The sequence below is a fragment of the Mus pahari genome, chromosome 4 (assembly GCF_900095145.1).
Source record: "Mus pahari chromosome 4, PAHARI_EIJ_v1.1, whole genome shotgun sequence".
Taxonomy (NCBI): domain Eukaryota; kingdom Metazoa; phylum Chordata; class Mammalia; order Rodentia; family Muridae; genus Mus; species Mus pahari.
The window spans coordinates 64,642,460-64,656,391 of NC_034593.1; the positions used below are offsets into that span (position 1 = coordinate 64,642,460).

Below are 13,932 nucleotides of genomic sequence, written 5' to 3' on the forward strand. Positions count from 1 at the left end.
GCATTGATTGTGTACCTTGTCACACACATAAATGCAATATTACTTTATTATTACTGAATATGTCCTTTAAGTAGCAACTGCAAGTGAAACTGATATTAAGCTAGTTTTTAAAACATCTTTATTCATAATATATTTGGAATGATGACAATTAATATTATTTGTTTTTCAATGTATTGGATATTCAAGAAATGTGTTTTGATATCAAAACAGAACTCCAGGAAGTATCAGAACACATATAAATATTGTTAATGATATGAGTTGTAGTTTGAACACATAAAATGTACAGTTTTATCTGTGGGATATAGAGGTATGACATCAAATCACTAGTAGTCAAAATATATACCACAAACAGTTATCTCCAGGAATATTGTAAGTGTTTTTGTTCTATGTGGCTTGGAAAGTTAAGAAACTAGTTAGGAATCGATTTTAAATCAAGATCAAGTTAATCAAATAATATCTATATTACTAATGAAGAGTTCTGTGGACAAAATTTTGATACAGCCTTTGTATGTATTCTCTTAGTTAACACATAAGTGCTAAAGAGGTGGTATGCAGGTTGATGCGGGTAGAAAAGACATCAATAGTCTCACTTGACCAATGCTGTGACCTATGTGATACAGTAATGATGTCCCTGAAAAGATGCACACACTGAGCAATAGTGGCAAGATAGTTTATGGAAATAGTCAACTGCTGTCCTGATTCAAATTGAGATGTGCCAACAGGAAGGTTTCAGACATAATGCTATAAACATAGCAAATCAACATGGCTAGAGAAATCATAGGCTCTAGCATAGAATCTATCAATGTTACTTTTATAAATAGTCATGTTATTAGTTTCTTTTCAAATTTATCTCCATAGATTTCAGTGGCCACCAACCTTGGTCATAGAAACTTATTGTAGCAAGTATCTGTACTCAATGCACTGAAGAATGTTTAAAGTGGTGATTATAATAACCTGGGAATACTCTATCATTATTTGGACATGTTTACCTCTATCAATTTTCTGCACTCAGATTACATTTCAAAAGAGGAGACACAAAGGAAGCAGTGGATGGCCAAGAATTCTGTGGAGTGCTATCCTCTAATTATACCATGATTACTGGGCACATAACCTCACAACAGCTGCATTTACCTGAGAATGATCTTATTATGAATTAGGATGGAGAACCAGAGTGGAACCTTTTAGCAAGGAGTAAGTTGCATTTAAAGACTGCTAGGAAGAGAGAATCACTCTTTACATATGGCCACTGGTAGGTTTTCCAGGCTCGCCTAGATACCTTATACCCATGTGTATGTGGGAAGCACTATTGAACTCATTGGGTTAAAAGAAATAAATTAAAATTAAGTGTATCTATTTAAAATAAAATCTATTTAAATGTATCTATTTAAAATGTATTTAAATTTATAAAATGTATATATTTAAAATGAAATCTAAAATAAAAAATGTTGTTCACATGTTTTTTTAAAAAATACTCACAAAATACTCTCTACTTTTTTTTCTATATTTTCTAATATTGTGTGCTTTTTTTTCTTCAGAAAATCACTCTTTCAGCATTGCATATCTCCCCTTTCATATTGTTTCAGACTTGAGTTATCAGCCTAAAAATAAGTAAACTAGATCTTCATCACTATCTTAGCTGCTTCATTTGGTAGCCAAAAATTGGTACTTACTCCAGGAGGTTGATCTCTTGTGAACATCCCCCAAGTGTGCCAATTCAAATTTCGCTTGAATGCTGTGTGTTCTACTTCCCCAAAACCATATAAATATTGTGATGGCAGACGTGTAGATATCTGAATGAATTGATCATTGAAGGCAAATCCAGGTAGGCAAGAATCCCAGCTGAAAACAGAAAGAAACAAACCAGTTTATTTCTATAAATATGTGTAAAATTAAAAAGTAATAACTATAATTACTTTATGTTCCAGAGAGCAAATAAATACATTTTATATATGCAAGCACACAGTAAGTAACATTTCAAATAATGATGGTAATTATTTCTTTGTGATCTGAGGAATTAATTTTTTATGCTCCTAATTATAGCTAAGTATCAAATGAATATAGGTAATTATTGTTATATTTTTCCTTTGACTAATTTAATGACTTAATAATTAAAATATATTTATGTACTATTACTGAGGATATAAGATGAGAATATCATTATATTTTAGGCCAAGATATCATAAATATATTAATTTCTTGATTCATATCTTAAAATTAAATATGATCTATTTTTATCTATCCTATGGATTAATCATTTTATGTTTAGTTTCTGTAACTTTAAAAATACATCTTATCAGGAGCTATAATTATAATATGTATTTCTATGGTAAGTTCTTCCCAGTTACTACATTCAGCTGTTTTCTTACTGTATTTTCTATTTATAGTACATGGTATGTGGGAAAAATATATTTAAAGAGAATGGATGGTTACTATAACTATTTGTGAGAAAATGCAAAGGAGGAGGAAAAGAAAGTGAGTCCAGAAATGAGAAATATTAATGTCATGAAAAATCTAAGATATACTCAAAGCTTCTGTGTAATTTTTTTTTAAATATTGCAAAACAGGAATACTTTTTTTGCCCCCAAGTGTTTGTTTTACAAATTATTTCATTTGTTAACTCTTCAAATTCCAAAAACTTCTATAATAAAATCTTGTTAAACCAGGGTAGTCAAGTTTTTCTTTATTTGCATCAAGACTGCCCATGACTGCCAGCTTTCTGATATCATTTTAAAGGAGGCATGGTGAACTTAAATGAAAATACATCTTAACTTGATACAATTGGTAAACTGTTGACATATTGTTCTTTTAAACTAAAAACTTTCCTTTAATATCAAATTATTTAACCACTTACATAAGCTTTCCACTGCTTCTCCTTCGAACCTGGATGCCAAAAGGATATTCCTTGATTTCTACATCATAGAGTCTATTTTCATCAGAGCTTGTAGGGGTGTCTGGAATATTCAGTGGTACAGGAACTTCATATCTCTTTTGATGTGCATCATAAATCTGTTTCAAAAAAACAGTGACAATACACAAGTGTTTATACTTACTGTCAATAGAGCACATGGTTTAAATAATATTTCCCAAAGAAGCACTTAAAATTCTCCATTTCTGCATAGCTACTTTGTATCTAGAATTTGATATGAAAAAAACCCCACAAAACAAAAACCAAAAACCAAACAAAAATACAAACAAAAATACAAGCAAAAACCTCCAATGAACTCAAGTAGAATACTAAATTCATTAATTCTTTCTCCTAAGAAAGTTTCTATTCAACTTACCTTAAACTGTAGCATGTCATTTTTGTGATATTTTACTTCCACACGTAGAGTGGAGATGGGATTAGATGGAAGCTTAATTCTAGCATTTGCAGGATTCAACTGAAGTTCTGCTGTTATTCCCGTTGCCAATTTTTGAGTTGAAGTTAACAAATAGGGATTGTGGTTCGAAGGAAAGTAGCATGCAGGCACATTAGAGAGCGCACTAACCTAAAAGCAATGCGTGTTCAACACCAAAAATTGTAAGCATCATAATCACGAACTTAAATCAAACAGAAAGACCTTAACCAAGCTTAGTAACACCTGTTGTGACACAAAATAAAACAATCTATTATGTGTTTAGTACATATTCTGAATTCATATCACATACTGAATATTCATATTGACATACTGAATCTCAACTTAGAACAGTAGAGACAAAAGGTCAAATGTTGCTCATCAATACAAAATAACATAAATTATTTGTGTTGTTTTGACAAAAAATTATATAAATGAATTTTCCTGTATTTTATTTTATGCTATAAATGCTACTATTTCCTCTGTCTGAAAATGACTGTAAAATACATAGTTGAAGTTTATTTTTCTCTATTTATAATGGTATTAATATCATTTATTTTTATAGCTTATGTTTAAAACTGCAGATTGCATTTCTACTAGTATTTAAAGCAGAAAATCTTAACAAAGATATTTTTGTCTGCTTTTTGACAAGGTAGAAAATAGTCTCTAAAGGTAAATTGGTAACTTTGGCATTGAGTGTGAGAGAGCTTGCCACAGTCTGTTCGATCAAATTTGTATAGTTATTAATTGATTGTAGAATTTGAAGAGGCAATACATATTTCACTCTATCTTTTAGATAGTGCATAAACCCTAAATCTACTGAAAAGTAAGAGATACAAACTAATTACACAAAGATGGTGTTTTTCTATCATCTCCCTCTTAGTGGGTAGCTTGCAAATATAATGCCAATAATTTTGATGAATTGTGAAAAACAAAACCATATGGTAAAGATGGAAGAATATGAGGCACTGTTGGTATTATAATGCTGGAAATAAACCTCAAGTTTCTGGTTAAAAGAAAAAAAAAGATAAATCCTGTTTTGCTTAATCAACTCAGATTTTAGGTGCTTACAGCCTCAGTTTAAAGCAATCCATCTCTAATGTGAACACTGTGATAGTCATTGAAAACACAGTTTATAAAATGGTCATCTTTAGGCACTTCTAATTTATGACTCTTTCAGAGATATTTTATTTTAACTTCACTACATCTCTTTTATTAATAGTTACCATCAGAATTAACTTTTTTTCTTGACTAACTATAGTCTAGTACTAGTAGTTTAGGCAGGTATGGAGAGCCAGCTAACCAGTTAAGACTACTAGCTTCTCTTCTGGAAAACTTGGGTTTAATTTGTAATGCCAACATAGCAGCTCACAACCTTTTGAAATTCCAGTTCCTTGGCAGCCAACACTCATTTTGGTCTTCACAAACCCTGCATATATGTGGTTCTCATGCATATATACTTGCAAAATGCCCATCCATATAAAATTTTTAAAATGAAAAAATAATTCAGGAAAACAGCTTTAAAATCCATTTTAAATATTCAGGAGAAAAATTAAGTAAGTTGTGTTCCCCAAGAAATAACTGCCTAAATATAAAATATGCTATTAAAAGATTTGTTTTTAAACAAAGCTACCTATATCTCAGTAAATTTGTATATTTTGGAAGTAAATAAGTTGCTGTAACTTTAAGAGTAGTAGTGGTGTGTATTTTACATAGGATATTTTCAAATGACTTTAGATTGGTTAGCACATTTAAGATTCAAGAAAATTGATGTCAGTTTAAGTACAAATATGAGCCTGCTAACTACCTGAAAGAAGTAGAAAAATAACCAACATATCTCATGTTCTAGGAAAGATTTACATTTCCTGATAATATCAGTGATTTCTTTCTCTATTGCCTTCTGAAGATGTATTTTATGTTTGCTTTCTTATCAGAATCAACAATGTGATTTATATAGTCTGAATACAACTGGATTAACCACACCATTCAATGCTATCTTGTTACACTCTTTTTGTCTTTGTGCTTTCCTTATCAAGCTTGCATCTTTCACCAACACTAAAGTTCCTTTTTCATTTTGTGTTAATGCATGATCCCTTATTAGCATTATTGTTTTCAATGTATAACTCATAGTCCTGTTAAAAATAATTTGCATTCTGCTTCTGCAGTACATGCAGTACATGACTCGGGTAAGAGAGCACCATGCTGTTTGCTCCTTCTTTCTAAATTCACAATTAACCCATGTTGCAACCATAGTGACTCTTCACTGTTCATCCTGTGACAAAATCTGCACAAAATCTGCATTCTGCACTGCTGTCCAACATAAACAAAACCTCCATTAACTGCACATGTCCAAGTTTTTATAGTTTGAAAATTTGTTTTGGAAGTACTGGATACTACTGACATATGAATTGCCAATTTAGCCTGTCGCTATAATAATTGTAAAGTACGAGTAAAACAAAATCCTATTTAGAAAGGGAAAAAAATTATTAGCCATTCTGCCTGAAAAGTGATTTACCTGGTCACCTTGTCAGTCATCTGCTATACAATGCCTTTAAAGAATTAATTCATTTAATACATAATTGTCTATTAAATATGCAGGTTTCAAATACCAAATGATCATAAATGAATATAATTTCTATATTGTTAAACTTAAAATGTATGTGTAAATGTCTTACTGATGTGCTTATATGAAAATTACATATTTATTCATAAGGAACACTTGATTACCGGTTCCCATAAGCAGCCTCTCTCTACACAGGTTTTCTCAGTAGCTGTGCCTACATCTGGGTAACAAGTGAATTTCTCATTGTCTGAGAAAGGTTGCGTCGTCCATCTAACTATAAAGGTTTTGCTGAGGTTGAAGTTGAGATCTGTAATTGAGAGAATCTGTAAAAAGAAAAAAAAAAAAAAAAGATTGTTTAAATTGATGATGTTTTAAACTTGATTTAAAACAATGTCAAAATCTAGCAAACAGAATTTTTATGAGTATTTATTACTTTGATTTACTTTTTGAAGAGTAAAAGAAGTAAAGAAAAAAGTGTGTATTTAGAGCTCCAAAGTGAGTGTTAGAGAACACAGAGAAGCATATCACACACTTTAAAGTGATCCCTTTACCTTGTTGAAAGCATCAAAAGTGAAAGCAAGATGAGGACTCATTTGCTGGTCATTTTCACCCACTGTAACAGCTGTAACAGTGTCTCTCAGCCCAAGGACTTTGATTGTCTTAAACATAAGGGCATTTCCTTCTGGATATGATGAATGTGTGCAGTTAACAACCAAGTTATTCTGAGAAGAATCAGGATAAAATATCAGATGTTAGGTCTTGGTAGTAAACAGATTGATGAGAGGTATTAGAGAGAAGTCAATGAACGAGTCATTCAGCTTCCTATCCCACTAGCTGTCCCAGTGCAAATAACTTCCTTTGTTTGTACATATGTCATAAAACTTTATTTTTAGAATAAATGATGAAATCACATATGAGGTCAGTCATATGTAATATCTCTTATTCTAATCCTTATATTATTCATTTATAACTCAGTAGTGTTAAAAACAATAAAGAATTCTAACTTTTCTGAAAAATTCTTGTTCAATATTTTAAATAATTAAAATATGTTGAATATATAGACATTATTTTCCTAGGGAGGTTGTTACAGTAGACTTTAAGAAATAGAAAGACTACAATGCACAAGTTTCATCATAAATTTAATCTAACTCAGTTAATAAAATTTGTTTGCTCATAATGAAATAATTTAAATTTAGCAACTAATTCCACAAGCTATTCCTCTTAACTTTATAGAAAACGGGAGAGAATTTTAAGCACTTCTAAGAAGTAGCCTATTTCAAAAAATAAAAACATGACAAAAATGACCAAAAAAATCAAATTAAAAAAGAAGTAGCCTAAATAATAAACTAGATATTAAAAAAACTATTTTCCATTAAATGCTTACATTAGAAACTGAAAACTCGTATAATATATAGATCTCCTTTTCTATGGTATCTGAAATTGAAAAATAAATAGTTATCAGATAAAAGTTAATTAAATTTTCTTTTATTTTATATTTATATAATACTTAGTTCTTTTAAAATTATAATAATGAAGAGCTATAAATGATTTATATTTTATGTATCTAATAAACAAAGAATAAAGAGAAGAAATTTTATGTAGAAATTGCTGGGGCAGTAACAAGGGTATTTGAAGTAAGGCCGTGTGTAGAAGATGCTGTAGAGGAATTTTAATCCAGCAACATGGATTCTTTGGTAAGGGATCATATCCAATGACCTTATAGGTGTATGTGACCCAGTCAGAATGCAGACACTCCCTGGATTACAGTATGATCTGGCTGGAATAGCCATGCAAATTGTACACACTTTAAACCCTAAAAATGAACATAAATTTAGTTTATAGAAGGAAGTGGTCATGTTTGCAAGTGATAGCTAATTGAGAGGCAGACAAAATTAGGAATTAGAGGAAGATATGACAAAACAAGTCAGAAATAGGGTACACTCGACTCATATAAGAACATCTCAGGCAACAGAGGCTGCTTAAGAGCAGCATGTGATGTGTGTGTATGGCATTTTGGTTAGGACAGGTTTACAGAGACAGGGTGCAGAGAGAACAAGTTAGATACAGGTGATGACAGAATGAGCCAGAGAATGGGGAGCCTGAAGAGGTACATCAGTTAGCCTGGAAGATTAAGAGGTATGGAGCCTAGACATGGACCTAGACAGTACAGAGAGAGAAATTCTTAGGCTGTGTGTTTGCTCAGCTTGGATACAGCTTTCATCTCATGCCTTCTCTGAGGAAATAAAAAACAACTATTACAAGATGCAATTAAATTATATTTTACAATGTATATGGGGAAATGTCCCTCAAGCCTCAACCCTATACAAACAACTACAGTCAGCTAAGGAATGCTGAGAGTGGTAGAAAGCCTTCTCCAGTAATTGGTATTTTGTATCAAATGGTCAGTCCTGAAAACATATATATACAAGTAAGATTACACATAATGAGCAGAAGATATGCATACACACAAATATATGAATGTATGTATGTACAAAAAAATCAGTGAAAAACAAGGTCATGAATTAGAAAGAGAACAAGAAGGGTTACATGGCAGGAAGGCAAAAGAAATGTTATAATTATAATTGTATATTATAATTATTGTTAAATTATAATAACAAAAAATACAGCTATGTATTTTTCAAATTATAAGATAGTATTTTTGATGTTGTATTTCCTTGTTAACAGACATATTAAATATATTATCTGGTTTAATTTTTCAATGAATAGAAAAATAGACTAGAGATTCAAAAGGAAACATAATTTATTCTAGTCAGGTGTATTTGCCCAAGCATGTAATTTCAGTTTTGTAAAGGCAAAGACAGGAATGTCAGAATTTCACCCAGTTTGAGATATATAGGACCCTGTCTTCACTAATAAAGCACTCACAAGTATCAACGTATTGTTATAATTTACTATTTCATGCAATATTGATGCATAGGTTTTACCTATGAAATTATATATTTTTTCTATGAAGAAATGACATAGTACAGTCTTATTTCATTTCTCTTTATTAATCATTTTTAATAATTTTGGGAAAGGGAAAGAATATAGAGGTATTCTAAAATTAAATTGAACCTGTAATGAATCTAATTCTTAAAGAAATGTAACAAAACAATGATATCTGTATCACGTGTTTACTAAAACATTCCTAAGCCATCTTTATAAGGAAACTGAAGATTAGGACCAAATTTTGAAGAAAAGTAAACATAATAAAATTTAAAGAGATTTAATGAGTTCAAATAGAAACTATATGATAACACTTATATGAAACTATTATTACCTAAGTGTACCATATTAAAATAAATGAATTAAACATGTTAAGAAAAAATTAGATGATTAATTAAATCTAAAAACATAAAATTAATATTCATGATTCACATAGCATAATAAAATGGCTCATAGCTATTTTATTAATAATTTAGTTTGTTTCTAGTTGTACTAAATTCTCAAAATATAAACTAAAGGATTCTGAATAATGGAGAAGAAATTTCTTTTCTTTTTTTGAAATTTATTTATTAATTCTCTATACAGTAGTCTGCCTGAACATCAGAAGAGGGTACCAGGTCTCATTATAGATAGTTATTAGTAACTATTTGGGTGCTGGGAATTGAACTCAGGACCTCTGGAAGAGCAGTCAGTGCTCTGAACCTCTGAGCCATCTCTACAGCCTGAAAAGGTATTTCTTTTGCTCAAATAATTTGATACTGACATTAACTACAGCTAAGAGCATTGATTTGTTTTTTTCTTTCATTAATAAAATGTTATGTTTAAAGATTACAATTAATGCTCCAGAACATTTAAAAACATGAATAATCCCAACACTTGAAATTTTGACAAATTATATCAACTTAAAATATTAATTTACCATAAAATCACATGCATTTGTCAAAGATATTTCACAACACACCAATTACAAAGTTGATATGGTAATCATCTACACAATTCAAATTTAATAAAGTACTATAAAAACCATGATGAATGGAACTTGTATGAATAGAGCTAAAATACTGTTATCAGAATGGATAATTAAGCATGTATTCATTGAAACTTGCCTTTAGTTTCACCATCATCCCAGAAGAAGTCTCCTTTTGCTGCCTGGTTATCATCTAATGCAACAATAAGGCCTAGAGGATTCTTTCGGCTACAAAGTAAAATGTGGTTTGTATACAATTAAAATTTATTTTGTTATCAATTTATAACGTAATAAATACATTTCAATTTAAGCTTTTTGTTGTGTATTATCAAAACTTTTGTATTCCTAGTTTTCAATGTAAATATACTTAAATCAGTAAAGACGAATTTTATACACTTTAAGACATATTGTAAATCTGTGGTATTATTTAGTCATTGAAGGATATTACATCTGCAAATTTTAAATTCTATAACATTCTCATTAAAACCAAAGAGTTAAATGTGTCTGAAGAATGTCCAGCTTGGAGTGCTGTGTAGATTGATTAATGTTAAAAACACTCATGCTACTTGTGAGGATCCAAATTTGGTTACGAGTACTGACATCTCATGAATCAAAACTATCTGTAACTTCATTATCAGGAATATTACAACCTCTTCTGCCTTCTGTGGGCACTGCATACATATTGAACACATACAAACATGCAAGCAGGCATGGATACACACAAATGAGTTATAAAACTAACTTACTTACTAAATAAGAATGTCCATTTCAACCAATATAACCTTTTCCCCCTTTTTTTATTAGATATTTTCTTCGTTTACATTTAAATGGAAACGTATTAGGCCTCCAACTGATATGAAAATCCAGATGTGCTAACTAAGTTTAGTCAACTCAGCAGAGGTTAGTGTCAAGAGGAAGGGACCCCTTTTGAGAAAGTGCCTCCATACCATCTGACTGTAGGCAAGCCTGTAGAGCATTTTCTTAATTAATGATTGGTGGGGATGGCCCTGCCTATGGTGGGTCTTGCCATACCTGGGCTGGTTTTATAAGAACCCGGGTCCTATAAGAAACTAGGATAAGGAAGCCATGAGGACCAAGCAAGTAAGCAGCACCCCTCCATGTTCTCTTGCATCAGCTCCTCCCTCCAGGTTCCAACTCTGCTTGAGTTACTGTTATGACTACATTCAGGGATGGGTTACAATGAGATGTCATGGAAATGATTTGTGAGGTTAATTACACATTTTCATGCTTCATCAACATATGATAACACCTCTGATGGTGTAGGGTCCTATCAACAATTTTACACAAAATATATTACTTACACCACAATAATCAAAGTTTGATTCCATTGTTCAAAGAGATCTGCATGATGAGTAATTTTTAAGAGCATATTTATGGAATGGTTTTACAAGTAATCAATTCTGAAAAATCAAATTATGTGCCTGCTAACACAAACTGATGTACTCACTAGTATTTCCTCAATAAACATTTTCAGAAAATAGAGCCAGTCACTGTTATTCTTAGGATATAAATTTCTAAAACTGTAAGTCCCTCCACACATTGAGATTTTTACTCCAAGCAACAAGAATACCTCATAGAACACAAAGCATTATGAACATGTGTGAATAGGCAATATTCCTTCATTTTACCTTGCTGTTGTTGTTACATCAGGTTGCTGAATAGGGATAATATAACCTCCTCTAAGATGTAATCCTATTTTATCTTCTGGAAGGTACATGTCAATCCTTTGTTTTCTCCATGGCCTTTTTTCACCCTAATAGTTAAAGAATAAATATTATTTTTATTGTTAATACATATTTTAAATTGGCTTTATCGTGATTCTGATTGATACATTTTATTTATTATTATTTGTTAATTTATTTCTATGCGATGAAAATAATTCATTCAGATTTCTGTGCATAGGAAAATAAGTTCATTTTATTCTAAAATATAATATAGGATATAGATAAGTATTTTCTTGTCCTATAATAGTTAAAAATTGTACATTTATTTTATACCATTTTTATTCATAATGCTATCTGCATTATGGAAAGAATGTGTAGTATTCAACTTCAGCATGGCTCCTTGTTTAACAGAATGCTCTCTACTCCTACCCACTCTACAGCAGATGACACTATTTCACTATTTTAATATGCAAATCACATTTTCTTTATACATTGTTCAACTGTTATATATTCATCTTGCTTTGATATATTGTTATAAGTATAGTACAGCTATAAACATATGAGTATATAATTATAAAACTTTCCCACCACTGTCACGTGTACATTACAAAGTAACATAATTGAATCATAAGGCAAGTTTATCAATAAATACTGGAGAAATTTCTATCTTTTTTTCAGAAATTAAAATAAAGAGAGATTCTGTAGGAGATACCAAAACACAATTTGATGGAAGATGCGATAAATTGTACTATTTCTTTCTATACCAGAGAAGTATAACTATCGTACAAAATGGAGGATCAGCATTATGATTTTTTCCATTTTATAGCAAGAATTATTATTAATGAGGAAAGCTCAAAGGAAATTTTAAAAAATCAAGGGATTTAATAAGGGAATAAAAATTGTAAATACATTCATTTAGCCAGTATAATACAGACACATGCAATGAAACATTACATTGAACTCATATATATGCACATTCTTGATGTGTCAATCCAAACATCATATCAAATGCTTGAAATACAAGTATCAACTTACTTGTTCAGTACATATCATATGCTTTCATAAAGTTACCATATCACATCATAAATATATATAATTAAAATAATAAAGAAGTAAATAACAGAAAAAATGATATACACAAATAAATTTTGCTTGCCTTAAGAACTCTTTTCAAATATTCTTTCAAACAAAAGTCCCACACAACCAGTCCTAGTAAAAGTGAAATACAGTAAGTTTAAAAACTGTAGCTACTTTAAAGATAATCTGAATCTGAAGTGGTGTTACTAGCACGAATTTCAAAATACATACGATCATGTTGACTGTTCTAGTTGGCCATGAAAAATGTTCAAAGTGATTGTTTTTATTTAAAAACATGTATACCTTTCTGACAAAAAGAGAAATGGAAATTATGAGCAAAGAATTAAATGTTTCCACTTCTTTCTAAAATACTTCATTAATTCCATTTAAATCAAAAATATATGTGGGTGCTAATATATGACTTCATATTAAAAATCTGGTTCAAGTGTAATGAAGTCTAATAGTGTACCAAATTTTAGAAAGCTCTCCAACAGTGTAATAACTTCAGAAGTTTCCAGCATTCATATACTGTGTGTACAGTATATATAGATAGAGATAGAGATAGAGATAGAGATAGAGATGTAGATTTAGATATTCATATATGTTACTTACTGTTTCATAATCATACCAGGTAGCATCAGGAATATATGCGCTCACGTAGCTTACTCCCTAAATTAAAGAAAATCAGTGTAAATATACAAAATTAATATGATATTAAACATATTTATGAAATCTCAATTCTTATGAAAGAAGTTTGTCAAGTATTGCTTTAGATTTTCCATTTCTTAGGAGAAAAAATGCTTCTCTGTTATTTTACACCAGTAGGTCTGAATTATAAATGTTACATTATAAAATAAAATCCATACTTAAGTGGCAAAGAAACTTCTATTTAGTTGGCAATTATAATTCATATATGTACTTTATTGCTATAAACCACTTGCTTATTGTGATGCAAAAATGACCATTTCTACATAGATACATGGACACTGGAGTTTAGAAACAAGAGACACATTTTCACTTCTCTTGTTTGTTTTATATATATATATATATGTATTCTTTTCTTTTGCTGAATTTTTTTTATTTACATTTTAAAGGTTATCCCCTTTTCAGGTTACCCACAGGAAAATCCCATTCCTCATCTTCCTGCTTCTATGAGGATGCTCCCCTACCCACCCACATACCCCCTGCCTCCCCACCCTGGCATTCCCCTACACAGGGGCACAGAGCCTTCATAGGACCAAGGGCCTCTCCTCCCATTGATACCTAACAAGGCCATCCTCTGCTACATACGAGGCTGGAGCCATAGGTTCCAACATGTGTATTCTTTGGTTGGTGGTTTAGTCCCTGGAGCTTTGGGGG

At 30.9% G+C, this 13,932-nt stretch overlaps 1 protein-coding gene across 1 annotated transcript in view; it reads right to left on the reverse strand.

Annotated features, from left to right (window-relative positions):
* Positions 1–13,932, reverse strand: part of Si (sucrase-isomaltase) — a 69,000-nt gene that overhangs the window by 24,214 nt on the left and 30,854 nt on the right. The window contains exons 20-28 of the mRNA XM_021196304.1: positions 13,186–13,242; positions 11,461–11,585; positions 9,951–10,039; positions 7,283–7,332; positions 6,450–6,620; positions 6,063–6,221; positions 3,282–3,488; positions 2,852–3,006; positions 1,671–1,839 (exon numbers count right to left, since the gene is read on the reverse strand). Coding sequence (XP_021051963.1) covers positions 1,671–1,839; positions 2,852–3,006; positions 3,282–3,488; positions 6,063–6,221; positions 6,450–6,620; positions 7,283–7,332; positions 9,951–10,039; positions 11,461–11,585; positions 13,186–13,242 — 1,182 coding nt within the window. The remainder of the gene's footprint in view (positions 1–1,670; positions 1,840–2,851; positions 3,007–3,281; positions 3,489–6,062; positions 6,222–6,449; positions 6,621–7,282; positions 7,333–9,950; positions 10,040–11,460; positions 11,586–13,185; positions 13,243–13,932) is intronic.